Raw genomic sequence first — 26,757 nt, 5'->3', positions numbered from 1 at the left:
CCCTCCCTGCCCGGCAGGAAGGTGAGAGCTTTGGATATGCCACTGCAAAAATTGCTCCCCAAGCATCCTGTTGGTGATAAAGAACTAAATCCCTGTAACGAGGTAAACTCCCCTGCACTGGGCAGCAGACAAACGTAAGCTCTGTGGCCTGCTAACAATGCCTCAGGAGCTGTGAAGACAGGGAGGGCATTTGGCAGGCTGTGGATTTGGGGAAAGATCTGAGGGCATCTCTACGAATCATTAACATCTGAGCTACAACTTGAGGTCGAAGTGCTGGCTCAGGTCACTATGCTGTGGCCTCCGAGAATGTTGCAACAAAAGCTGAGACCAGGTTCTGCATTTGATTTCCTGCTAGATTCACTGGGTCTGGCCAGGGAGCCCTGTCTTTTTTCTTTATCTCTCTAACCATGTTAATGGAAAAGAGATTGTTTCGGAGCCTTTGAGGGCCACACCCTAGAATTGCTCTGAACAGGACCTCTAAGTGTATGATTTCCTGAGTTAGAAAGCTTAGAAGCTGATTTAGCTGCTGAGTCATGGGGCTGCGATCTTGGTTTTTAAGCAGTCTGCAACATCAGTGTATGGCTGGCAGTATCACAAACTCCGCTTGCAAAACTCACATAATTCTTTAGGAAACATTTTACAACTTCCCTGTTGCTTTAATCCGAAAGTTCTTGCTTCTTAGCCAATAGGAAACAAAATTCTGTGGACTTGATTGGCCCTCACCTTTACCTTGGAAACCTAACCCAGTAGCTCAGGGGATAAAAATGTTAGGAGTGAAGCAAGAAAAGCGGTTTTGCCGCTGATCAGGAGAAATAAGAATTAAATTCCAATGCATATTTGAATCTCTCTCTGCAAGGTGATGCAGAAAATACAGAGATACATGACATTACTTTAGCCCTCAGATTTTTTTTTCTTTTAAGATTTTTTTATTTTATTTATTTGAGAGAGAGAGACAGTGAGAGAGAGCATGAGCGAGGAGAAGGTCAGAGGGAGAAGCAGACTCCCCAAGGAGCTGGGAGCCCGATGTGGGACTCGATCCCCGGACTCCAGGATCACGTCCTGAGCCGGAGGCAGTCGGTTAACCAACTGCGCCACCCAGGCGTCCCAACTTTAGCCCTCAGATTTACAGACCAAGGTGAATGCTGGCAAATACAAAAGTAGCAATAACAGAAAGCCCTTCCTTCCAAGGGGGATTGAGCTACAGAACTGATTTTAAAGGGGTAGCAGCTCTCTCTTGATCAGCAAGGTGAAATCTCCGCACCCACCCTTTCCTGTTTTCATTTGCCAGACTACCGTGGAATACTACCTGATTTGAAATACCCAGATCTGTGTTTAATTCCAGTCCCAATCTTAACGTGTATAGATGCTTTCCACGTGCAACCTTAGCAAGAGCTAGAGGCCGAACTGCACTGGGGATGCACGTGAAGAAGTGCCTGGCACGTAGGAAGAGCTCAAAAAGCATCAGCTCTAATTGAAGGAAAGTAAACTTCCTTTCCGGCCACCTGGGCCCGCTACCCATTGTCTGGGCGATGCACAAGGACAAAAAGACCGGGTCACGCCGGCAGGCCGGCGGGCGGAGCGGCCAGGAGCGGAGCGCGCAGGCGCGGACGGGCGCACGTGGCCCCCGACACGCGGCTCGGCGGTCCCGCAGCAGCCCCGACCCGGGAGCGCGATCAAGGTGCGCGGCCGCCAACGTTTCGAAGCCGAGGGGGTCTTCCGCGCCGCACTGAGGGGCGGGGCAGGCCGGGAGGGGCGGGCCGCGAAGGTCGTCGCCAAGGTCGTGAGCCGGACGTGAGGCGCCGGAGCAACGCCGCGTGCGTGCGGGACTCGGAGTACGTGACTGAGCCCCGAACCCTCATGCCGGCCGCGCCACCCCGCCCCACCCCGGGGCCCCGGCGCCACAGACCCGGCTCGGCCTGGGGTCCCGGCCGGGGGCGGGAACGGAGGGCGTCGGGGCAGGGACTCGCCCCCACCCCCACAGAGCAGCGGGGTAATCGGGACTCCCCACCCCCGCTCCTCTCCGCGTCCCCGGGTCGCCGCTCCCCCCTCCCGGCCGCGGCAGCTGCCGCAGCCCCACCCCTTCCCGGGAGGTGCGGGCCCGAGTGACGGCGTGCCGGGCCAATGGCGAGGCGGCGCGCCGGAGGCGGGGTGGGGGGCGGGAAGTGGGCGGGCTCTCGGGGAGCTGGGCAGGAAGTCGGGGTGGGACAGCGGGAGACGACCTTACAGTCCTCGGAGCGGCTAGACCTTCCGTCTTTACGCTCGTCCTCGGTCCCTGCAGCATCTTCTGCTTCTTTCCAGGGTAGCGCTATCCGGCCGCCAGGTAGGGACCCGGGGAAGGCAGGCCGGGCCGCCGCCCAGGCCTGCGGGGCCCTGCCCTTGGTGGGGGACAGGGACGTGGAAGGGGCGGGTCGGCACGTGCGAGCCGTGCTCCGCCGGAGGGGCAGGAGCTGATGAGCCCGGGATTACGCACTTAGCGGGCCGCGGTGCTGCTGGGAGCTCAGGAGTGGGACGCGCGGGCCTTCCGTGCAGCGGGCGCGGAGGGTGCAAGGCCTTGGGGAGATGCTGGCCGCACCCCGGGTGCTCGGTAGAGCCAGGCCTTCCCTAAAATGGAGGAGGGGCAGGGACGGGAGAGATGCCCGGAAGCCGCGATCCCTTCCCCCCACCAGCAGCCCCTGCGCCCCGCTGGTGGCCCTCGGCCTCCGGTCGGGCGGCTGGTGACCGAATGGGCAGGGACTAATGAATGGAACTGCAGAGGGTGCTTGTTTTTGAGACTGCGGCCGAGCCGCTTCCCTACTGGGAAAGCCGTCCCCTCGACCTCGCCCAGGTCAGGCAGGAGCTGCTCCGGCTTCCCGGCCTGGCCATCGGCAGTCGGCCCCCGAGCTGGCATTAAAAGGACGTGTTTTAAGAAAACTTTCTGTTCGTTGTTTGTCGTGCAATGAGGTCTTCCCTTTGCGCGGTGTGGCGGTTGGGGGACGCGGCGGGGGACACACGTAGGCCCCGACTGTCCGGTCCACAGGTGCCGCCCCTGGTCCGGGGTTCAGTCCAGGCAGATAAGCTGTGAACACTCTTGGGCAGGCCAGCCTTTCTTGCCGGCCTTGCTTACTGAACCTTCATGACTCAGGAATAGTTTTTTGACCAATTTAAAGATAAGTTCAATTTTCTTTTCACACCGTGAAATAAATCACTTTGTCTTAGTATCACTGAAATTTAAAATACGGCATCTGAAGATAGGATGAGGGCATAATGTAGTAAAGATGTGCTTGAAAGTGCATCTAGGAGGGCCTGGGGGGCCTGGGTGGCTCAGTCCTTAAGCATCTGACTTGGGCTCAGGTCGTGATCTAAGGGTCCTGAGATAGAGCACCACGTGGGGCTCCCTGCTGGGCCGGAAGCCTGCTTTCCCTCTCCCACTCCCCCTGCTTTTGTGTTCTCTCTTGTGTGTGTCTCCCTCCCTCCCTGTCAAATAAATAAATAAATAAAATCTTTAAAAATGAAAATTATATCTAAAATTTATAAAATCAGTCATTGGTGGCCTGGGGATGGGGGGAGATTGACTGCAAAGGGCCTGAAGGGGACTTCTTGGGGGGGGGTGGCAATCATACACAGGTATATAATTTGTCAAAACTCAAGTTAACTAAAATCTTAAAACTGAAAAATACATTTAAACAAATTAGCCTTTTTGTAAGATAGTAAATAAAAACTAGATACTTTTTATTGGGTAATGAATAAAAGTCCATTGTTACATAGACTGCAAAGCCTCCGAAATGACTTCACTGTCTAATTTTGAAACTTACACAAAAGAAAGATGCTATTTGCTGCCTCAGAACATTTCCAGACAAGATACTGGAGAGGAGCCCAGCTAGATAATGGCTCTGAGCACTAAACCAATTGGACTGGGCCACTTTCAGTCTTAAAAGATGCATTATTTCTTCCTTAGAAGCCCCTGTGGGGGAGGGGCGATGAGAAAGGGCTTTCTTTGAGAACTTGGTATTTGTTCTTTGTAGCTGCAAATCTACCCCCTTTTTTGAGGTGCTTTCAAAGAATGCCTCTAACCTTAGAGTATCTTAGCATTCAAGGATAGAATCTTTATTGTAGTTTCAAGTAATGACGTTTCATACTTCAGTCTGTCTTTGAATGGGTAAAATGCCCATTTGAAATCCTAATTAGATGTTATTTTTGGTGTGTTCTGTCTTGCTAAAGATCCAAGTACTGTGGAATGTGAAAGGCCCAGAAATTGGCAGTAGTAGAGACCACAGTGTACAAACCATGTCCCAGCTATGAATTCACCATTCCACTTCAAACCAGATTTTCCTCCTCCGATCATCTTGGGAGTTTTTGTCCTGGATGAGTTTGCTTGTGACCTTCATGTCCCCTTGGTCGTTTTCCATTCTCATGCCAACCCTAGTTGGGAACTATTGACAATAACCCACTTCATACTGCCTCAATTCCACCAGTTCTGCATGCCAACAGCACATTAATCTTTCCAGTTGTTTTTGGTTCTCTCTGGCACACATGACCAGTCTTTCTTTACTTAACAGGACAGGCACTGGACTAGTGGGATTTGAGGCCCTGCAGAGCTGGGCCCAGCAGGCTTTCCTGACTCTTGGCAGCATTCTTGCATCCCATGTGTATCTGGTGTCAATTCTTTCTAGTCCACAAATCCTCAGAAGTGATTCTTTGAATGAATGATCCAAGGCTGCGTTATGATTGATGGGAGATATGAACTGTGTTTCCCCACAGAAAGTCACCATGTCTATTCTCAAGATCCATGCCAGAGAGATCTTCGACTCTCGTGGGAATCCCACGGTTGAGGTCGACCTCTACACTTCCAAAGGTACGTGCACCTTTGTTTCTGCACCTCCTCTACCTCACTCCATCATTTTAAAAAGTCTGTTGTAAAAGCCTTTCCTTCTGATGTGCATGTGCTGGTCGGTTGTGGTTCCTGACCGGGAGGAGGTGGGGAGGGCTGCCAGGCATGGGGTCCTTGTCCTGCTGCTCTTTGGTATTTCAAACAAGACTGCTTGACTCTCAGGTCAGTGAGGTCAGGAAGTAAGGTGACACCTACGAAGGTGCCCCTAAAAGTTGGTACTAAACCAAGGATTGGGAACAGTTCTACATGTGGGTGTTGGGACACCAGAGGCCCTTGTTTTCCCCATGGCTCTAAGTCGGGGGTGGGGGGCGTTGCACCACGTGAAACAAAAAAATAAGTAAATGGGGCACCTGGGTGGCTCAGTGGGTTAAGCCTCTGCCTTCTGCTCAGGTCATGATCCCAGGGTCCTGGGATTGAGCTCCGTGTTGGGCTCTCTGCTCAGCAGGGAGCCTGCTTCCCCCTCTCCCTCTGCCTGCTTGTGATCTCTGTCAAATAAATAAATAAAATCTTTTTTAAAAAATAAGTAAATAAAATGGGGACTCCTAAAAGCTCTTCCCTTGTGTTAACCTCCAGCAACGTCTCAGCTGTTGTCTAAATGGACCCAGTCGGTGAGGTAGGAAAAGAAGCTTCAGGCAGAATTAATGCTGGTGCTGAGCGCACAGACCTGCCAGTCAGAGCTGAGTCACTGTGGAAAGTGCGGCCCTTCCCTTCCGGTCCTCTCCTACCCCCGCCCCCCGCCCCCCGCCCCCACCGCTTGCCCAGGAAAAGAAGGTCCCTCGAGTCCAGGCATCACTGAGCGAAGCCTGCTGCGTTCTGCCCAGGCTTACTCACTGTGGCGGGTGCCCTGGGAGCAGGGTGGCTTCGAGCATGTGCTTCGTGGCCTGGACCGTGCGTTCTCAGAGGATGCTGGGAATTCCCTTGCTGCTTAAGAGATTGGCTTGCTTAGTCAGAGGGTGGAACTTTCCATTTGGCAAGTAATGGACCTTAACCAGCGGTGGAAAAAAGATTCAAGATTAAGATTGTTGGGAAGGAGGCATTTCCCTTGAAATGCTTTACAATGATAAAGTTAATATCTATTGGAAATTTAAAGGAATGGAACTCTGTTGTGTTTCTCTTGGTGCTTTTCAAAAACAGGAAATCGAGGATCTGTTCAGAGCCTCTCATCACTTTTTTTTCCCCCCAATTTACTTCTTAGAGCAGTTTTAGGCTCACAGCAGAATTGAACAGAAGGGACAGAGAGCACACATCGCCCCCTCCCCACACAGGCACAGCCTCGCCACCAGAGCGGGACATTGGTTCTCGTCAGACCTGTCCTGATGCATCATCACCCAGAGTCCGTAGTTCTTTGGGGGCACTAGCTTTCCTAACTTCCTCACCCCGTTGGTGCCTGATGGGGACAGAGCGAGCCAGCGCCTGTCCCCGTGCCTGGCTGCGCACACACAGTCGTAGTAACTGATCGCTTGATTTACGTCTCTGGTGTTTTTTTTCCCTCTTTGTTCGTGTACTTTCTCCTGCCTCAGACGGGAAATGCCTTACAGTTTCAGGTAGTCTGGAGGCTGCCTTCATTTCCTGCTCCCTGAACTTGTCTGCCCTTGTAACCAGATCGTGCAGTACCTTTCCTGACACTGATCTTAGAGGCCAAGATCAGCCACGTTTATGCCCAGGATACAGATCTGGCCCAATGTCTGGATTCTGTGTCTGCGAGGCTGCATAGGGCAGTGCTTCCTCGTGTTCTGGTGTTACCACGTTCATGCCTTGTGTTTTTTTCTGAAGCTCATGTGTCATTAATGACATATCTGAAATGATAGTCTCTTGGATGTATTTGGTTCAACGGCATATTAAATGAGTTTCCCTTAACTTCAGCGTAGCTACTGGGAAATCTTAAATCTCTTAGGTGGCTTGCATTGTCCTTCCCTTGGCGGTGCTGCTGGGAGTGGGTGCCAGGCCAGCCACAGGGCCCCAGCCAGGAGCTCGCTGGAGGTGCAGTCGTGGAGTCTTCGACCTCCCGTTTCAGAATCTGCGTCTTAGGTTCACCCCAAGATTGCCCGGTGATCTGTGTGCGCATTAGTGTTCGGGAAGCTCTGCACGGAAACTTGATTAAACTAGACAAATCCACCAGTTCGCCTTACAGTCGGCGCTAGGGACTGGTACCAATGTGGAAGGCAGGGGAAACGGACTATCTGAATCTCCAGTTGGTGGAAGGAAGTGGCAGCGTTTCTTAAGAGATGCCATCTGCTGGGGGGCGGGAGTCGGGTAAGGGCTGAACTGTGTTTCTCAATCACAACTCTTCTCCCCGCCCGCCCTCAACATCCAGGTCTCTTCAGAGCTGCTGTGCCCAGTGGTGCGTCCACTGGTATCTACGAGGCCCTTGAGCTCCGGGACAATGACAAGACCCGCTACATGGGGAAAGGTAAGAGTCGGACCCCTGGCCCGTCCCTGTGGAGCGTGGTTGCGTGCCCCTCGCAGGCCTGCGGCCCGCTCTCCACGTGCCTTGCATTCAAGGGCAACACCTCATTCTGCCTGTGGCATCAAAGCTGAGCACGTACTTGGGACAGCTAAGAGAGTTGGCCCTATCCGCTCCAGCCTTCCTAAACCCATAATCTTGGGGGCACGCATTTTAACGTTCCTTCTCTCGTGCTTTCTCTCCCATCTAGAAAACTCCTGGTTAGGCCAGGGAACCTCAGGCTGAGGAGAGTGTTAACTAATACTAACTGAGGAGCCCTGCTATGCTCCCAGTCTCCCAGGGTGTCGTCTCGGGAGTATCTGAAAGTTCTAGCCTGTGGCTCACCGACAGATCAGTCCTGCTAGTTCGAACTTTCTGGTGATGAATTCACAGAGACACCAGTCTGGCCAGGCCAGCCTCGCTGGGCGCTGTGCAGATGGACTTGTTACTGGTTTTGCAATGCTCGCCCCTCTGTGGACAGAATCTAGGTGGCCAAATTACAGAAAAGCAGGTGGGGCCAGACCATGCGTTCTTAGCAGGGAAAATATCGACCCAGGGGTGGAAATTGGTTCTTGGGGATGGCAAAAATATCCTCCGATTTTAGCATGATTTATGGCCCTCAAAGGCTAGTATGGATGGACAGTGTATCTCCCGTATTACATTTTCAGAGGAAGGCGATGATAGGGGAAAGTCTAGAAAGCCTGCAGATGAGGGGCGGTGACGAAGGGAGCTGGGGAAGCCCGGGGCTGGCGATCGTGCCGCAGGAAGGCCGTTCCCCCGGGTTCCCCCTGCCCATGGCCCCGGGCGGGTACTGGTCTAAAAGCTGCGTTGTGTCTCCCCTGGGCTGTCAGGAGGGTAAACTCCTGCTCCCGCGACTCTCCTGCCTTCCTGTCTCTCTCTCTCTCTCTCTCTCCTGTCCTTCACAGCCTGTTCTCTTCTGAGTCTGTCTTTTTTTTCCTTCTCCGTCAATCTCTACTGGTCAGGTGTCTCCAGACCCGTTAAGTATATTAATGAGTTCCTGGCACCAGCCTTGTGCACGCAGGTAATACATTGGACATCGGTAGTTTTATGGCTGGTGTCCCCGTGCATCCGTGCATGGTCTTGCCAACTAACGCCCCTTCAGACGTTCTGGGATGGTTGCTCTGTGTGTGGCTCTAATCCTTGGGGGTCCTAGGTAAGAGCACTCAGACTGGGCCAGAAAGTACCCCGATTCTGGGGGGACAGAGAAATGGGGATTTGGAAGCGGTCCCATTTAAGGTCTTTGGGGCGGGCTTCTGGATATTTGGGTTAACAACATTGGTGGTTCGCTCAACGCTGCTCAAGCCTGTTTCTGGTTAATGTCGGTAATTTGATATGATTGTTCCTTCTAGGTGTCTCAAAGGCTGTTGAGCACATCAATAAAACTATTGCACCTGCCCTGATTAGCAAGGTAGGACCTGTCTCCCAATAACTAATGTATTAATGCCTTCGGACTGTCTCCCAGGCCAGTGGGCTTCCCTGGTTATGGAAGAGCTTATTCTGAGAGCTAAAGAAGCCGGTCGGATTCCCTGTCGTGCATGAGAATGATCTCACCCTTTCTAATCTACCCCTTACCTGTGTGTCCACATCTAACAGTGAATGGAATTGGAACAGAGCCACGGGAGACCGTCTCATGGCCTTGGTTTCCCCCTCCAACTCTCTTGACTTTGGGGATGTTCAGATCCAAATTTTAAGAGCAGTTCTTGGGCATTGAGCATGGTATCCATGGTGACCTGACTATTTTTCATGAACTGTGGAATTATTTACTATATTTCTACTGACTCTTTTTTTTTTTTTTAATATTTACTGGGACAGTAAGCTTAGAGAAAAGTTGAACTGTGAGCTGGTGGATTTGTCTAGTTTAATAAAGTTTTCGTGCAGAGCTTCCCAAGCACTAACACGCACACAGATCACCGGTGAAGTGGGGAGGGGGACCAGACGGCCCAAAGCCCCATCCTCCCATCTGTGTTTAGGGTGTGTCCCCCACCCCCACTGAATTCCTCCTGTACACCAGCGGCAGGTGGGTACCTCATGCTCACCTTCAGTAATTGGTCCCAGACGGTTTCTCGTTGCTGCTCTGTGGGCTCAAGTGCTGCGAACCTGGGCCTCCTGGGCCGCTCCCCGCACCCTGTACTCTGTGCCTCGGTGCCCTTATCTGGCATGTCTAACGCAGTGAGCCGGGCTTTCCTGAACGTTTTTCTTCCCTTGGGAGAAACAGTTCTTCGGTCAAACTCATGAGAAGGTTTGCCTCAAGCCATCATGCTCGGGTGGCAGCTCACTTTGGCCAGACACACTTTGTCAAAAAAGCTAAAGGCATCAAATTATTAATGGGGCATGGTGGGGTTCCGCAGGGTTTTCTTTTCATTTTTTAGTCTTTATACATAGAACGTTACAAATAAAGTAATACATTGTTACAGTCTGGTGTGAAGGTTTTATTTTTTTTAATTTTTTTTTTTTAAAGATTTTATTTATTTATTTGACAGGCAGAGATCACAAGTAGGCAGAGAGGCAGGCAGAGAGAGGGCTCCCTTGCGGAGCAGAGAGCCCGACGCGGGGCTCGATCCCAGGACCCTGAGATCATGACCTGGGCCGAAGGCAGAGGCTTTAACCCACTGAGCCACTCAGGCGCCCCCGGTGTGAAGGTTTTAAAGTAATGCTGACTTTCAGTGAATTCCTTAGAGCTGGTTTTTCAGACCCCCGTTTTGGGGGGCTTGAGGAGTTTTACTTGGTTTGTAGGTACCGGCCTGTCATGGAGCCCAGCTGGCTTAAACATCATTACTTGACCAGAAATCACACCTTTCGGGCAGTTGTCAAGCATTTTGCTGAGATTCTGGGCTATCTGCCAGAGTCCTGTCTGCCCCGAGGTGACGAGGGGTGCCGTCACTGAGAATAGCCGGGGCCGGTGGCTGTGTCCCCTAACCTTTGAGGAACACGGCTCGTATGCACGAGTGGAGTTGTTTACTTGATCGTCCCCCCGAATCTCACTACGGTGTAGTGCTGCCTCTGTCAGCATGTACTCGGCAATTCTGTCCTGTGTGTGATGTGACTTTGGACCCCTGGGGAGAACTCACTCTGTGACGCCAGGACCAGACCTTCTGCATGTCATGGTCGGCTCCCTGGAGCTCGGAGGAATGCCGTGGGAGAGCAAGGAAGCGTAGCGTCGCGTCTCTGTTTCTCTCGCTTGCTCCCCCGCCCCCCTTTCTTGGGCCTGCCAGACAAGTGATTCGGGCTTCACAGGTTCAGAGTTACCTGGGTCTCCTCACGGGAGCCCAGAGATCCTATGGGGAGAGTGACTGCACGCCCCACACCCCAAGAGACTGACCCTCTGTCCTCCCCGCAGAAAGTGAATGTCGTGGAGCAGGAGAAGATTGACAGGCTGATGATCGAGATGGACGGAACAGAAAACAAGTGTGAGTTGCTGGGGGCGGCACGTGCTGGCCGCGTGGACACCTGGCCCTCGGTATTCAGGGCCCCTTACCCGCCCCACCTCCCCCGAATAAATCCCGTTTGGAAACCTCAGGAGCAATAGGCTGCGACTGCAGCATTTGCGTAGGGTTACCCAAAAGACGCCTGTGCTTTAGAGTCAGTCACGCAGTCTGTGGCATTTGCCAGAGTTCTCCAGACCAAAGAAGGGCTTTCCCGTAGCCGGAGAAAGCAGGTCAGTCCCCGTGGAGCGTTTCTGGGTGGGACACGGGGAGCAGGTGTCTGGTGTCTGGTGTCAGGAAGGTGCTCTGGTGTCGGGGTACGGGCCAGGAGGCCGTGATTGAGAAATCCCTCCATCTGACTGTTTTTTGTTGCAGCTAAATTTGGTGCAAACGCCATTCTGGGGGTGTCCCTGGCTGTCTGCAAGGCGGGGGCCGTCGAGAAGGGGGTGCCCCTGTACCGCCACATTGCCGACTTGGCGGGCAATGCCGAAGTCATCCTGCCAGTTCCGGTGAGTGGCTTGGAGCCCCCCGAGTGAGGAGTTGTGGGCTCCCGAGACCACCCCCTTCTCTTGGTCTCCTCCCCCAGCGACTATCCCAGCCGCAGACCCCTGCCACTTGGCTAGAAGTGCCCAAGCAGGGGACTCCACCTCCCGGTACCCCCCCGCCGCCTCCTGTTGATGAGGGGATGAAACTCCTCGGGTTGTGTGTGCTGAGGCGGCAACCCATCCTCGGTGGTGACCGCTGCCCTTCCCAAGGGGGACCCTGCGAGCATTCCTAGCTGCATGTGGCCTGCTGGGTGGGACTCTTGAGGGCCAGATGGCCGTGTTTGTCTCTGTCTCTCCCCAGGCTTTCAATGTCATCAATGGTGGCTCTCACGCCGGCAACAAGCTGGCCATGCAGGAGTTCATGATCCTGCCCGTGGGCGCGGCCAGCTTCCGGGAGGCCATGCGCATCGGGGCCGAGGTCTACCACAACCTGAAGAACGTCATCAAGGAGAAATACGGGAAGGACGCCACCAATGTGGGGGATGAAGGCGGGTTTGCGCCTAACATCCTGGAGAACAAAGAAGGTAAAGGCTGGGGTGGGGGGCGGGTCCCATGTTCTGCAGCCCGGCCCTCTCAGCTGCTGTGCCGTACCCCACACTCACCAGGTCCCTACACATCGAGTTCTGAGGAGGGCTGTGCAAGCTAACACATAATTTAAGATTTTATGGATTTACTTGAAAGAGAGGAAGAGCCTGAGCTGGGGAGGGAGGAGCAGAGAGGGGAGGCCAAGTAGACTTGCACGGAGCAGGGGTCCCGACTCTGGGCTGCATCCCAGGACCTCCAGGATAGTAGTGAGCTAAGCCAAAGTCAGATTCCTCAGTGACTGAGCCACCAGGGCGCCCCGTGTCCTTGTCATTCTTACATCACCTCCATGAGGTCTGCTCTGTGTCGGAGAGGTGTCTGTCCAGCCTGTGACCGGCAGCCCCCAGCTCATACCCCCACAGGAACGTTTACACGAAGCCGTTTGGCTTGGAGTCCTCAGACACAGCGTTAAATGGAAGAGATCAGTTAGAGTCGGGACAGAGACTCTCGGCTGAGGTTTTTGCTGTAGAAGGGGAGGAGAGTTCAGCCACAGTTTTGTTGCCTTCGGGGCAAATAGTGAAAGAACAAATGTCCATCCTGCTCTTCGGGTCAGTTGTACAAAACGCCTGATGCTTCCCTATTTTTGACCTACAGAGAAATGACCCTTTCGGGGTGGAACAGGCGTGGAGTGTCTCTGTCCCTTCCTGTATGGGCAGCACTGCCAAGTGAGGTGGACCCTGCACCTGGGCTGGGGACAGCGGGCCCTGGAGGCAGGGCCTCGCCCTCACCCTGCCCTCCTGGGTTCGCGGTGCCCCGGGCTTGCTCTCAGATCCCAGCTCAGCTTATCCAGGACAGCTGACTCAGCTGGTCACGGTCACTGTCTCGACCTGCACAGCTGTCCTAGGTGCTAAATCAGGGAGCATTCGTCAGTGAGAAAGCCTCTGAGAGTCGAGACTGAATTTCCCAGTGGGTTACCTGCTGGGGGCCCTGACCAGCGGTTTCTTGCTCCGTCACAGGAGAAAGCACTGGAATGCTGGAAGCGATGGCTGGGGCCAGGGCCCCTCTTGGTCTTCTGTGAGGGTTCCCGTTGGGCAGCTCTTGGAGGGCCCTTTTCTCACCCCCTGCCAGGTTCCAACCTTGTTGCCACCCTCCCCTTCCAGCTCTGGAGCTGCTGAAGAATGCCATTGGGAAAGCGGGCTACACCGACAAGGTGGTCATCGGCATGGACGTAGCGGCCTCGGAGTTCTTCCGGTCGGGCAAGTATGACCTGGACTTCAAGTCCCCCGATGACCCCAGCAGGTACATCACGCCCGATGAGCTGGCCAACCTGTACAAGTCTTTCATCAAGGATTACCCAGGTGAGTGCCTGCTGGCCTCGTGCGGAAGGCTATTCCGTCAGTGTCCCAGCAAGCCCCTGGGCCGAGGGCAGCGCCGGCTCCAGCACGCTGGGGCGGAGAGCGGGTGCTCCTCTGGGCATCGGATAATGCACACAGGGTAGAGACTGTTTGATACTGGCCCATGTGGGGTGTGGGGGCTGAGGCACAGAGTGGGTCAGTAATTCACTCGAGGGCACTCAGCACGTGCTGGAGGAAGAACCAGGTCGGGAAGTCTCTTAAGCCCCCATATTGAAACATGGGGTTAGAGAAGGTGCCCAGGGTGGGGCCAAGACAAGCCCACTCTTAGCCTCCCGAGCCTATGGCTATTTCTGTTCTTGCTGGCACAAGACTTGGGCCGCACTGGGCAGAGCCGTGTTCCCCTCAGCATCTGTAGCGGCCAGGGTTGCAGGTGATTTCGGTGGACAGGCAGAGTGTTCCAGGGCTGGTCCTGTCCTGGTGGGGGCAAGGGGAGAGACCCGGCGAGGAAGCTGGGGTTTCGGTGGGTGTGGGGGTGTGGTGCAGGGGGCTCAATGACCAGGCGAGGTTCTCTCCTTTCCCCAGTGGTGTCCATCGAAGACCCCTTTGACCAGGATGACTGGGAGGCTTGGCAAAAGTTCACTGCCAGTGCTGGCATCCAGGTGGTGGGGGATGATCTCACTGTGACCAACCCGAAGCGAATTTCCAAGGCCGTGAGCGAGAAATCGTGCAACTGCCTCCTGCTGAAGGTGAACCAGATCGGCTCCGTGACTGAGTCTCTCCAGGCGTAAGTGCACTGGGGGTTCGGCTATCCCAGAGCTGGGGCTGACCCTCAGCCAGAGCTGCTGTCTGCTGGGGGGTGGAGGGCCTGTCGTTCAAGCTTAAACTTCTGGTGGCCTCTAAGCAGTGGCACCAAGGGAAGGGGCCTGGGGTGTCGGGCGACTGTGGCCCAGTCCTCACACTGCATGATCAGGTTAGACTCGCGGAGAATGTTAATCATGGGCGCTACCGGGGGAGACCAGCCCCTCTGATCCTCCTTGAGGGAGATCAGACCCTCAAGGGGGCTGAACCCAGATTTTTAAATGTGACGAAAGAAGGTCCTCAGGCCTCTGCGAGTGGAGAGGAATGTGAGGATTATTGTCCCCAGGAGTTAAGAGTTTAGTGGTGGCTTCTGGCTCTGGCTGCTCTTCTGGTCTCCTACCAGGGGTGGTGAGGCCGGGCATCAGGAGGGCCCGATGGGGCTGCTGTGCCCAGGAATGAAGTCCCACTGTCCCAAGCACCTGGGTTGTTTCCTGACGTCTAGGTGCAAACTGGCCCAGTCCAACGGCTGGGGCGTCATGGTGTCGCATCGCTCTGGGGAGACCGAGGATACCTTCATCGCTGACCTGGTGGTGGGACTTTGCACTGGGCAGGTAAAGAGCCGCTTGACTCCCTGTTCTTTGACCTCACCTTCTGGAAGTGGTACTGGGAGGTTGGGGCATAGATGGGGTCCTGGGTGCTCCTTCATCCCCTCCTTCCTGCCCAAAATGCTCTTGAAGATTGAACGTCTACAACAAGTGTAAGTGACCTTTCTTTTCCTGTTGTAGATCAAGACGGGGGCACCTTGCCGATCTGAGCGCTTGGCCAAGTACAACCAGATCCTCAGGTAAAAAGGAACCCTCCCTGCAGTGGGGTGGGGTCCCCCGCCTGAACACGGGGAGCTCCTGGCTCGGGGGCATCTATGCAGATACGGGGGTGGGCCCGGGGCGGGGCTGTGGGGGACTGGCCTGAGCATTGTGGGGTTAGTGCTAGCTGGAGAACTTAACGCACCTTGCCCATGGCCAGGAAGCTGGAGCCTGAGCCGGACTGTGCTGCCATCTCCTGGTGGACGAGGGAACAGGTTCCCCTTTAGCTAATTTAATCCTGCAATTTTTTTTTTTTTAAGATTTTATATATTTTTTTAAAGATTTTATTTATTTGACAGAGATTATAGGTAGGCAGAGAGAGAGAGAGGAGGAAGCAGGCTCCTTGCCGAGCAGAGAGCCCGATGTGGGACTTGATCCCAGAACCCTGGGATCATGACCTGAGCCGAAGGCAGATGCTTAACCCACTGAGCCACCCAGGCGCCCCTATATTTATTTTTTTGACCGAGATCATAAGTAGGCAGAGAGGCAGGTGGAGCGGGGGAGGTGGAAGCAGGCTTCCCACTGAGTAGAGAGCCCAATGCAGGGCTTGATCCCAGGATCCTGGGATCATGACCTGAGCTAAAGGCAGAGGCTTAACCTACTGAGCCACCCAGGCACCCCAGTCCTAGAATTCTTAGAGCTATGAGGAGATGCTTAATCGACTAAGCCATTCAGGCATCCCAGTCTGGTCCCTTTCTATTATAATGCATCCTTGGGAAGCTCCTGAACTTGGAAGTTGCCTCTCCAGTCCTGTAGGAAAAGCAGTGTCCCTTTGATGAGGCCGTCCCATGTTACACTAATGGGCTGTCCCCTATCCATCACCCGTGTACTGCAGCCGCTGGCCTTCCTGCGGGCCTTATCTGTGGACACTGCACTGCTTCCTCCTTTACTGGAGAGTTTTAAGCACGTTCTAGCCTTAGGGTTTCCACTATGATGCCTTAGTCTGTGTCTCAGAGAAACGTGTAGAAACGTTACCAGTTACCCCACCCCTGCACCATGAGCACACCCGGGGCTCAGTCATTCAGTGACACCCATGCCTCCTGCCCGTGTGTCCGGTCCAGCTGCCCACTGGGTGGGGCACCAGGATGCACATGCTTCATGAACGAGCTCCCCCCAGAACTGGGTTGTCCATGTGTTACATTCCAAGAAACAGCAGCCCTGACCTACCTTCTAGTTTGTCCTGGGCTGGGGGAAGGCAGGGAAGGAGGAGGAGCAGCAGATGGCCCACTTAGCTGGGGAGCTGGGGGGTGGGGAGAGCCGGCTGCTCCCTCTTCTGCCGGCTCCGAGCAGCCACACTGTGGGGAGGCAGAGCCTGTGTCTCTGCGGGACCTTGGGAACAGGCGTTTGACCTCTCTTCTCCTCCCCCCACTTTTGCTTCCCAAGAATTGAAGAGGAACTGGGTAGCAAGGCTAAGTTCGCCGGCAGAAGCTTCCGAAACCCCCTCGCCAAGTAAGCTCCAGGCAGCGCACCCCAGGTCCTGTGGTCCTGAGTCGGCTCGTTAGACCTCTGCCCCCGCTGCTCCTGGGCCAGCTGGAGGCCCCCAGGCGAGACTGGCCGGGGCCTCTGCTAGTTAACTGCCCGCTCCCCTCCCTGTGCTGTTCTCGCTGCTTCCTTAGAACTGCTGCAGAAGCCTGGCTCGACCATCTGGAGCCCTGCCGGAAACCCCAGCTCTGTAGTCGTGAGGTTGGCCCGAATCCCTGTTTTCTCACCTCACTTCCCACCCAGTGTCTGGAGCCACATCTGCCTACGTGATAATCCCGAGATGTCCACAGGGGAGATCCCCAGTGGTTCTGTGAGCAGAATAAAAAGGCCTCAGTGACCCGTAGGAACACTGTGTGCGTGTGTGTGTATGAACCGGTCCGAGTCCGTGCTCGTGTTCAGTGCTCACGGATGTGTGCTGGGCCGCGGGGCCTTTACAAGTAGGAGGCTCTGTCATCACCAGAAGAGAGAAGTGTGTGGCTCAGTCTGTCGAGCACACAGGTTTGTTAAGATTTCTTAGAGAAAGCGTGAGCTGGGGTTGGGGGCATGGGGAGCGACAGCCAGAGAGGGAGAGCATCTCAGGCAGACTCCCCACTGCACACAGCCGGATGTGGGGGATGTGGGGCTCGATCCCGGGACCTGTGAGATCATGACCTGAGCTAAAACCCAAGAGTCAGATGCTTATTAACTCCCTGAAGCACCTGTGCGCCCTGAGCCCGTGGCTCTTCATCTTGGGGTTGGAAGTTAAAGCCCATGTTGGGTGTAGAGAGGACTTAAATATTGAATCTTTTAGAAAGGGAGTGGGAGAGGACCAGTAGGTGAGGACACTTCATAGTCCTTGGGCAGAGCTTGTGAAGGAAAAGGGAGAGGGGGCCATGTTGGATCTTTCAGTAGAAGTGGGGTCTGGGGAGGCAGAGCCTGACTTAAGGTTCAGACATCTTACTGGGGAGAAAACGCAGATGCGGAGCAAATACAGATGATCCTGGGTGGTGGCATCTAGGTCACGGGATGCCGTCCTTGTCCGAACTGGAAGGCCTGCCAGAGTGCAGCTAACCGTTCTGGGTGGGCTGGAATGTGGTTTCTCAGTTCCTGGAGGAAGCAAGTGAAAGGATGGTTAAAAGGCAGCTCTGGAGAGGTGGGAGGCGTCTAGAGGGTCTTGGGAACCCTATTTTAAGATTATACAATTCCATTTCTCATTTTCACTAATGTCAAGTGCTCAAAAGCCGCACATAGTGACGGGCGTCCACTGTGCTGTTTGGCGCACATACGGGAGCCTCACGGAAAGCCCCGTCTCCGCAGTGCGCTCCGTGTTTAGGAGCAAGGGACGGAGAACAACACTTGCCACCCGCGGGGGAAGTGGTCTGCTGTTTCTTAGCTCTGCTGCTTTGTTAGCACATCATTGTTCAATCATATCCAGCTGGGGGGCGAGGAGGCCCCCTTGTGGCCATTCTTATTCCTTGTTTATGAGTCAGGATTTAACCCAAGAAGCAGAACCAATAGGAAAAGAGGGATCTAACGACTGATCACAGGAATGGGCTTCTGAGAACGTGGGGCTTGGCTGGGCGAGAATCCAAAGTCCACAGAGCATCCAGTCAGAAGGGAAGGTGACCAGGGCGCAGCAGGCACAAGCGAAGCGTTGAGTGACAGGTGGAATGTGTGTCTCAGGGAGCCTTGGGCCCTGCTTTTCCAACCACTTCAGTCAGGGAGGCTGAGGTATCTGGATACCCAGATCATCCAGTGTAATTTCAAGTCAAGTGACAGCTTCAGCTGTCTGCGGAAGAGCTTCACGGTGGTACTAAGATCAGTGTTCGAGTGACAGAACTCGAGTCAGGTCGATGGGCCTCAAAGCTACCACCCACTGTCAACTCCGCAGCTTTGCGTTTCAGACCATACCTGGTCGCCAAATAACCATAACGAAGTCCTACTTCCACCTAATGCACTATGACTCCTGCAGCCAAGGCCATCCTTTCCAGGTGTTCATGACTGGTTTCTCTCTGAAAAATGGATTCTGGGGGGAAAGCAAGCCTCGAACTGGGGCTGACCGTCTCGCTGGAGCGTCCATGTCTATTCCAACTTGAAAGCAAGTCAGCGTTACTAGTCCATTAGTACATTTCAGGGCAGTTTCATGTCCTCAGTAAGGCTGGTTTAAAACTGGCAGAGGAAGGCATTTATCACCCTTGGGTTAAACGGTAAGTGCAGGTAGGATCCCTTTCAGATCTGCGGGACCTGTCGAGACTGCCAGGGCGTTAAACTGGCCCTGGGACAAAGATTTCTGACCCAGCCCAACCGAAGCACATGCCTGCTGTTGCCGGGCCTGTGTAAGCTGGGAAGAGCTGGAGACCGGAGGACCTTTTCCGAGGAGCCCAATCCAGGAGAACAGGCAACATTCTCAGTTTCCAGAAAACCACCTTTGGGCCTTTTGACGACCTGTGATCATGAAACATGACTCTGGGTCACGTGAGTTTACCAGAACCTCAAGTGTTTTTTAGTAAACATCTTTGTTAGCACTTAGAGGTCTCTTGACTTGCTTTATGCGTTTTCTTTTTTTTTTTTAAGATTGTGGTTTTTTTTTTCTTGTGTTATATTAGTCACCGTACATAACGTTAGTTTTTCATGTAGTGTTCCATGATTCATTGTTTACGTAGAACACCCAGTGCTCCATGCGGCACGTGCCCTCCTTAATACCCATCACCGGGCTCACCCCATCCCTCCCCACTCCACTCCCTTTTTTTCAATTTTTAAGCAGGCTCCATGTCCAGCGTGGAGCCTATCACAGGGCTTGAACTCACGACCCTGAGATCAGGACCTGAGCTGAGGTCAAGAGTCGGATGCTTTAACTGAGCGACCCAGCTGCCCCTCTTTTTTTTTTTTTTTTTTTTCTTTTTTTAAGCTTCATATTACAAACGCTCTTCCACAAAACATGTATTTCTCATCTGTGGTTGTCTTCCAACTTCCCGCAACTCTGACACTAGAACAAAAATCAAGGGAAAACTTGAAGCAGTTGGGTTCCCAAACTTGGCCAGATAGTAGAGACACCTGGGAAGCTTTTGAAGCTCCTGTTGTCCCGAAGAACAGTCAGAAGCTCCGGGTGGAACCGGAGCATCGGTATCTGTTCGCGTCTGCTGGCTGACCTGAGCTTGGGAAGCACCGGCATGTGCTGACCGGTCGCAGGGTCAGGGCCCCAGCAAGAAGGACAAGGATGCCGGGTTCTTGGGGAGATGGGATGAGCAGCCAGCTTCCCCGGGCAAACCCCAGTGCTGGACATTTTCTCTTGGATGAGTGCCGCCGGGGCTTGGAGATGCAAGGGCGGCTGTGACAGAGGTCTGCTCCTGGACCGAATTCCGCAGGCTGGGGCCCATAGCCAGTCCAGGCCCTGCCTCTGACGGCCGCTGTGGTCCCACCTGCCTGCTCCCTTCTTCACACACCTGCGCGGCTCATCTGGGCTTTCAAACCTGCATCCCCTGGTCCACAGCCCCTTCCGCAGGCTGATCCCTTCCCCATTTCTTCCTTTTCCAGGGAAACCCTCTGTCCTCACGGGTTCTGTGAGTTCAGGTCCTGCAAGGCTTCTCTGCCACGGACAGCTGATCTCCTGGGGCCTTGAGGGAGCAAGAGCCCCTCAGACGCCACCTTGAACACCTCAGCCAATCCAGACCCAGAAACGGGTTGGCCGGGCACCACCTTCCCCTGCCTCTGCTCATGAGCCCGAGCACCAGGCCAGCCTGGCCAGGGGCATCGGGCCTCCTCCTGCCGATCCTGCTGCAAAGCGTGAGGGCGGCGTCCACTGGGACCAAGAAGGATCGCAGCCTCATTTGCATATGTGACCTGAGATAGTAATTAAACCCAGGCGCCCCAGGGGTGAGAAGTAAGCACATTAATTCAGGAGCAATTAAAAGCCTCCAACATCACTAGCCACCAGTGCCGACACTGACTCTGATGACAGTCGCTTTGCGAGGGGGACATCCTTGGGTCTAGCCGGAGCAGATTCCCGAGACCCTCAGCCTTTCTCTAGGACCTCCTGGTCCTGATCTGGAGAAGTAGCTGTGCAAGACCAAGCCCTAGTCTTTCTGTGTGTGTGTGTGTGTGTGTGTGTGTGTCCCTTCCCATGTGTACAGTTCAGTGGCGGTAAGTACAGCCAAAACATGGGGGCATCTGGGTGGCTCAGTCGGTAAAGCGTCTTGACTTTGGCTCAGGTCATGATCCCAGGGTCCTGGGCAGGTCCCTCACCAGGGAGCCTGCTTCTTCCTCTCCCTCTGCCTGCCGCTCCCCCTGCTCATACTCACTTGTGCGCTCTCTCTCAAAGAAATAAAATATTTTTTTTAATTTTTTTCCTTTTTATTTATTTGATAGAGAAATCACAAGTAGGTAGAGAAGCAGGCAGAGAGAGAGACAGGAAGCAGGCTCCCCACTGAGCAGAGAGCCCGATTCAGGGCTCGATCCCAGGACCCTGAGACCATGACCTGAGCCGCAGGCTCCCCAAATAAAATATTTTTAAAAAAGAAAAAAAAGTATAGCTAAAACATTGGATATCATCATTACCTATTTCCAGAACTTTTTCAGTGTCCCAAACAGAAGCTCTCTACTGGTCAGGCAAGGACTCCCCGTGCCTCCATTCTACTTTCTGCCTCTATGAATTTGCCTATTTTAGGTATTTTGTCTAAGGGGACCCATATAATTTTTATCTTTTTTGGTGTGGTTTATTTCGTTTAGCGTGACATCTTCAAAGTTTATACATGCATGTGCCAACACTCTGTTCCTTTTTACGGCTGAATAATATTCCATGTTGTGGGGGCCTGCAGACTTATTTGGTGGACCATGCAGCTCTTGATCTTGGGGTCATGAGTTTGAGCCCCATGTTGGGTATAGATAGAGCTTACTTAAACAAATAAAAACTTTAAAAATAAAATAAAGTGTTTACATATTACAAGAATATTTCATTTTATGGATATATCACGTTTATTCACCTGTTGATGGGCACTCAGGGCTTTTCTACATTTTGACTGTTGTAAACAGTGCTTCTGGGAACATGGGAACATGGGTGTGCAAATATCTGTTTGAGTCCAGGCTTTTTTTTTTTTTTAAGGATTTTATTTATTCATGTGTGAAAGACAGAGACCAAGAGAGCACCAGTGGGAGAGGGAGAAGCAGACTCCCCACTGAGCTGGGAGCCTGACATGGGGCTCGTCCCAGGATCTGCAGATCATGACCTGAGCTGAAGGCAGATGCTCAACTATCCGAGCCACCCAAGGCTCCCTGAGTCCCCACTTTCATTCTTTTGGGTACGTACTGAGCAGTGGATGCTGGGTCATAGGGGAATTCTCTGTGTGACTTTCAAAGCACCTGCACACTATGTTCCGTGGGAGCTGCACCATTTTACATCTCACAGTGATGGACGAGGTTCCCACTCCTCCATGTTCTCATCAACATTTGTTCTTTCCCATTTTTTTTAAGATTTTTATTATTTATTTATTTCACTGAGATCACATGTAGGCAGAAAGGTAGGCAGAGGGAGAGGGGGGAGTAGGTTCCTGCTGAGCAGGGAGCCCGATTCAGGGCTCCATCCCAAGACCCTAAGATCATGACCTGAGCCGAAGGCAAGGACTTTAACCCACTGAGCCACCCAGGCGCCCCATCTTTCCCATTTTCTTTATTAGGGTCATCTCAGTAGGTGGGATCTCACTGTGGCCTCCTGCATTTCCTTCATGAATTATGACAAGCATCTTCTCATGTACTAATTAGTCATTTCTTTTCTTTTCTTTTTAAGATTTTATTTATTTATTTGACAGAGGTCACAAGTAGGCAAGAGAGGCAATCAGGGAAAGAGGAGGAAGCAGGCTCCCTGCTGAGCAGAGAGCCTGATGCAGGGCTTGATCCCAGGACCCCGAGATCATGACCTGAGCTGAAAGCAGAGGCTTTAATCCACTGAGCCACCCAGGAGCCCAATAATTAGTCATTTCTTACTCTTTGGTGAAATGTCTTTCAAGTTATTTGCCCACTTCTTTTTTTTTTTTTTTTTTAAGATTTTATTTATTTATTTGACACAGAGAGAGAGAGAACACAAGCAGGGCGAGCAGCAGGCTGAGGGAGAGGAAAAGCAGTCTCCCTGTTGAGGGACCTGCCCAGGACCCCGGGATCATGACCTGAGCCGAAGGCAGACACTTAACCGACTGAGCCACCCAGGTGCCCCCATTTTGACCAGTTTACAATGTACAATTCTGGTCCCAGAGTCTTGCAACCGCCCCCACCGTCTAATTCCAGGGCCCTCTCATCATCCAGAAAAGAAACCTCGTGCCCATGGCAGTCACTCTCCAGTGTACCCCGCAGCTCCTGGCGAGCCCTCATCCCCTGGCCCTCTCCGGCACCGTACCCATTCCGGACGTCTCACGGAAGTGGACTCATACAGCACGTGGCTCCTTTCACTTCCTGTAACATTTTCAAGGTTCACCCCCATCATGGCATATGCAGTACCTCCCTTCTTTTTATAATGTTTCCTTGTATGGAGAAGCCATGACCGCCTACACCAGAGGTGTGCCCTCAAATGTTGCCTGTATTTACTTAGGTCTTGGGTCCATCTGAGTTAATTTGGGGGTAAGGTATCACATATGGATATTGAATGCATCCATCAGCAGATGGACATTTGGACATCTGTCTATTCTGAACAATTCTTCCAGCTACATTCATGTGGAAGTGTTTGCATGGGCCTATGTTTTCAGTTTTCTTGGGTCAATTCCTAGTAGTGGAACTGCTGGGTCATAGGGTGACTCTATTTAACTTTTTGAGGAACTGCCAAAGTATTTCCCATAGCAGCTGCCCTATTTTACCTTCCCACCAATACTGGGAATGTAAAACTGGGAATTTTACACATCCACACCAATATGTGTTATTATCTGGGTTTTTTTTATTAGAGAACACTAAGGGGTATAAAGTTATATCTTATTGTGGTTTTGGTTTGCATTTGCCTGATGGCTAGTGATGTTGAGCATCTTTGCATGTGCTTATTAGCAATTTGTATGTCTTCTTGAAGACGTGCCTACTCCAGTCCTTTGCCCATTTTTCAATTGGTTTGCCTTTTTGTTGTTGAATTTTAAGAACTCTTTATATATTCTGGATGCTATCAGTAATGTAAGTTGTAAGTTTTGGTTTTTTTTTTTTTAAAAGATTTTATTTATTTATTTGACAGAGAGAAATCACAAGTAGGCAGAGAGGCAGGCAGAGAGAGAGAGAGGGAAGCAGGCTCCCTGCTGAGCAGAGAGCCCGATGCGGGACTCGATCCCAGGACTCTGAGATCATGACCTGAGCCGAAGGCAGCGGCTTAACCCACTGAGCCACCCAGGCGCCCCTGGTTTTTTTTTTTAAGATTTTTATTTATTTATTTGACAGACAGAGATCACAAGTAGGCAGAGAGGCAGGCAGAGAGAGAGGAAGGGAAGCAGGCTCCCTGCTGGGCAGAGAGCCCGATGTGGGGCCCGAACCCAGGACCCCGGGATCATGACCTGATGATGACCTGAGTCGAAGACAGAGGCTTCAGCCCACTGAGCCACCCAGGCGCCCCAGTTGTAAGTATTTTTGGTGCCATAATTAAGAAACCCTAGTCTAGGGGCGCCTGGGTGGCTCAGTGGATTAAAGCCTCTGCCTTCGGCTCAGGTCAAGAGCCTTTACGGGGAGTCAGGGCCTTAGCTGAGTTAAGCGAGGCCAGGCCAGGGAAAGTCAGCAGGAAACCTTCAGCCTGCTGTCCCATGTGGGACCCGGACTCCTGGCTTCACAGTGTAAAAATGCCTGTGGCCATGGGGCTAGAAAGGACCCCAAGCTCTCCCCCTGCTGGAGAAGCTTCCGCAGCCCCTGGCAGGAGCGCAAGGTGCCCCTCCACCCACCATCCTAGGGTGAAATCAGAGCCAGGGCCAGGGAGAGGTGTGTGGGGCACGCAGTGTAAGGAGGAGCTTCGCCCCCGTTAGTCCCTGGGCCCGCTCTAGGCTCTCATCGAGGTATTCCTTAATTGAGCGCAGGGCACCCTAGTGCCTGGGGGGTTTGGGCTCGCCGGCGCATGGGCGGGGCGTGGGGGTGGTGTTGGAAGGTTGGGGTGGGCTAGGGCACCCCGGCGCCGCCAGGGGGCGCTGTGGGAGCTGTCCTGAGCCCCGGGCCTCCCAGCCTCGCCCTGCGGACTGGCTGGACCCGGCTGCCCCTGCCCGGCTGGTGGCCTCCCCGCCCTGCGCTCGACCCAGCTGGCTGGCTCGGGGTTGCGCTTCCGAGCTGACCGCACCGGGCGGCTCGCAGGGGCTCGGGGCCAGAGCGAAGGCAGCCCAGAGCTGTGGGCCGAGCTCAGGGAGGTGAATGGAGCTGTCACTGGATAAAGGAAAATTCCTGGAGAGCAAGTCCTTGTCAACACCTACTCTCCCTGGTCACCGCACAGGCTGTGGCGAGGCACAGAGGAGCCGGCCCGTGCAGGGCCGCTGCAGCGCCCGCCCTGGGGACATGGTCAGAGTGAGCTCTTCTCTGGCTTGCTTTGATCTCTGAACCTTCCAGGAAGCACCTCCCTCCCTCCCTCAGATTTCTCTGTTGACGACTTTTGTTCGGTGTTCCCAAAGTAGAAGGAACAAAAAGGAAATAGAGGCAGAGAGACTGAATGATGCACTCCCCCAACCCCCACTCTGCTGTGCTGTCCCTAAAACCGAGCTCGGGGGGAACTAAGCAGTGGGTCTCATTTGGTCTGGCCGGGCCACGGGGACACAAAGCATTGCGCTATCAGCGGGCGGCGGGGCCTCCCTCCGGCACAGCGGTGTTCAGCACTTCCAGGAAAACAAGCCAAGGAGGGCTGGGGTGGCACGTCCTTGTGGCTGTCTGGGGAGCACCCTGGAGAGAGCAGGGCCCAGGAGGCCACATCGCAGCGGGCCAACCATGGACACCCGCTTTGAAGGAAACCCGTGGGGTCTGAGCAGCATCGCTCATCAGAGAGCCCCCAAGGTCAGACGGAGGCCTGAGTTGAGGATTTCCCACAGGGACTCCATCACACCCCTGTTTAGAGGGACTCTGGGGTTGGGTTTCTGGCCTTGCAGTCTGGCTCTGCCCTTCTCTGTGCCAAGTGGCTCAGCAACTCCACAGAAGGCGGTGGGGAAACATCCAGTCTGGGGAACGGTGGCCCAAAATGGGGTGGGAGAGTGATCAGACCCTTGGCTCTCTCCTCTTGAGCATCACGTCCATGCCCTTCCCTTGCTGTAATGCAATGTTGGACCTCATCTTAGCCACAGCATCAAACGTCGGCAGCCTCCAGAGAAAAGAGGCTGAAATATTTGGCGGAGAGCCGCTGGGGTTAAAAGGTGCTCGCAGGAGTCTGGCCAACACCTCCAGAAACCCTAGAACTATCAGCAGTGGAGAAATCTACATCCCAGAGCAAAATCTACATCCCGGACACTGGCTAAAAATCTAAGGCCTTGACCAATTTGGGGGGCTCTCGGTGTGGGTTGCAGCCCCTCCCCCTGAAATAAGGACCCTGGCTCTGATTAACCCACCGACCAACACAGAACTAGTATGTCCATAATCAGGTTACCACAGCCAAAGGAAAGAAAGAGACTAGAATGGAAAGTAACCACTGACCTCAGATGTTTGAGACCCAAGAAAGCATACTCTTGCCTGCCCAGGTGTCCTTTGTCCTAACTGATACCCGCAAAGTAACAATGACAGTCTCTGTATAAGGTCTTGTCATGTTCTAAGTCCCTTTATACATATGTGGGGATGGGGGTAGGGGACCTTGGAGTTGTTGGCACATAAGATTTGGAGAGCAAAATCCATTGGGAGTTGTGCATAACCAAGGGGGGAATATGCCATCAGCCAGCACTTGAGATCTCAGGACCCCAGTGTTTATATAATAGCATCATCAACAACAATAGCCAAATACAGAGAGAGCCAAAGTGTTCATCAAGTGACGAATGGCTAAAGAAGATATGGTCTATGTATATACAATGGAATATTACTCAGCCATGAAAAGAATAAAATCTTGCCATTTGTAACGAAGTGGATGGAGCTAGAGTGTATCATGCTAAGTGAAATAAATCAGAGAAAGACAGATAGTATAAGATTTCACTCATGTGGAATTTAAGAAACAAACAGATGAACATTGGGGGAAAAATAGAGGGAGGCAAACCATAAAATAGATTCCTAACTCTAGAGAACAAACGGAAGGTTCATGGAGGGGAGGTGGGTGGGAAGGGGCTAGACGGGTGATGGGTGTGAAGGAGGGCCCTTGCTGGGATGAGCACTGGGTGTTGTATGAAAGTGATGAACCACCAAATTCTATTCCTGAAAGCAGCATTATGCTATATGTCAACTCACTAGAATTTATTTTTTTTTTAAAGATTTTATTTATTTATTTGACAGACAGAGATTACAAGTAGCAGAGAGGCAGGCAGAGAAGAGAGGGGAAAGCAGGCTCCCTGCCGAGCAGAGAGCCCGAT

The 26,757-nt window shown here is 53.2% G+C and overlaps 1 protein-coding gene across 2 annotated transcripts; it reads left to right on the top strand.

The window, feature by feature from the left end:
* Nucleotides 1–1,653: 1,653 nt before the first annotated feature.
* Nucleotides 1,654–16,661, top strand: ENO1 (enolase 1). Of its 2 annotated transcripts, none has more exons than XM_044237099.1 (12): nt 1,654–1,678; nt 4,738–4,831; nt 7,182–7,277; nt 8,681–8,739; nt 10,669–10,738; nt 11,129–11,262; nt 11,600–11,822; nt 12,981–13,178; nt 13,758–13,959; nt 14,476–14,584; nt 14,759–14,817; nt 16,220–16,661. In XM_044237099.1, the coding sequence occupies exons 2-12, from the start codon at nt 4,747–4,749 to the stop codon at nt 16,287–16,289; spliced, it is 1,305 nt and encodes a 434-aa protein (XP_044093034.1). In that variant the 5' UTR covers nt 1,654–1,678; nt 4,738–4,746; the 3' UTR covers nt 16,290–16,661. The 2 variants fall into 2 exon arrangements, with proteins under 2 accessions (XP_044093034.1, XP_044093033.1); XM_044237098.1 differs by lacking the exon at nt 1,654–1,678 and adding an exon at nt 2,193–2,320.
* Nucleotides 16,662–26,757: the final 10,096 nt, after the last annotated feature.

The sequence above is a fragment of the Neovison vison genome, chromosome 2, assembly GCF_020171115.1.
Source record: "Neovison vison isolate M4711 chromosome 2, ASM_NN_V1, whole genome shotgun sequence".
In the NCBI taxonomy this organism is placed as follows: domain Eukaryota; kingdom Metazoa; phylum Chordata; class Mammalia; order Carnivora; family Mustelidae; genus Neogale; species Neogale vison.
The sequence above is the reverse complement of the archived record's forward strand: the minus strand, read 5'-3'. Positions and strand labels throughout refer to the sequence as shown.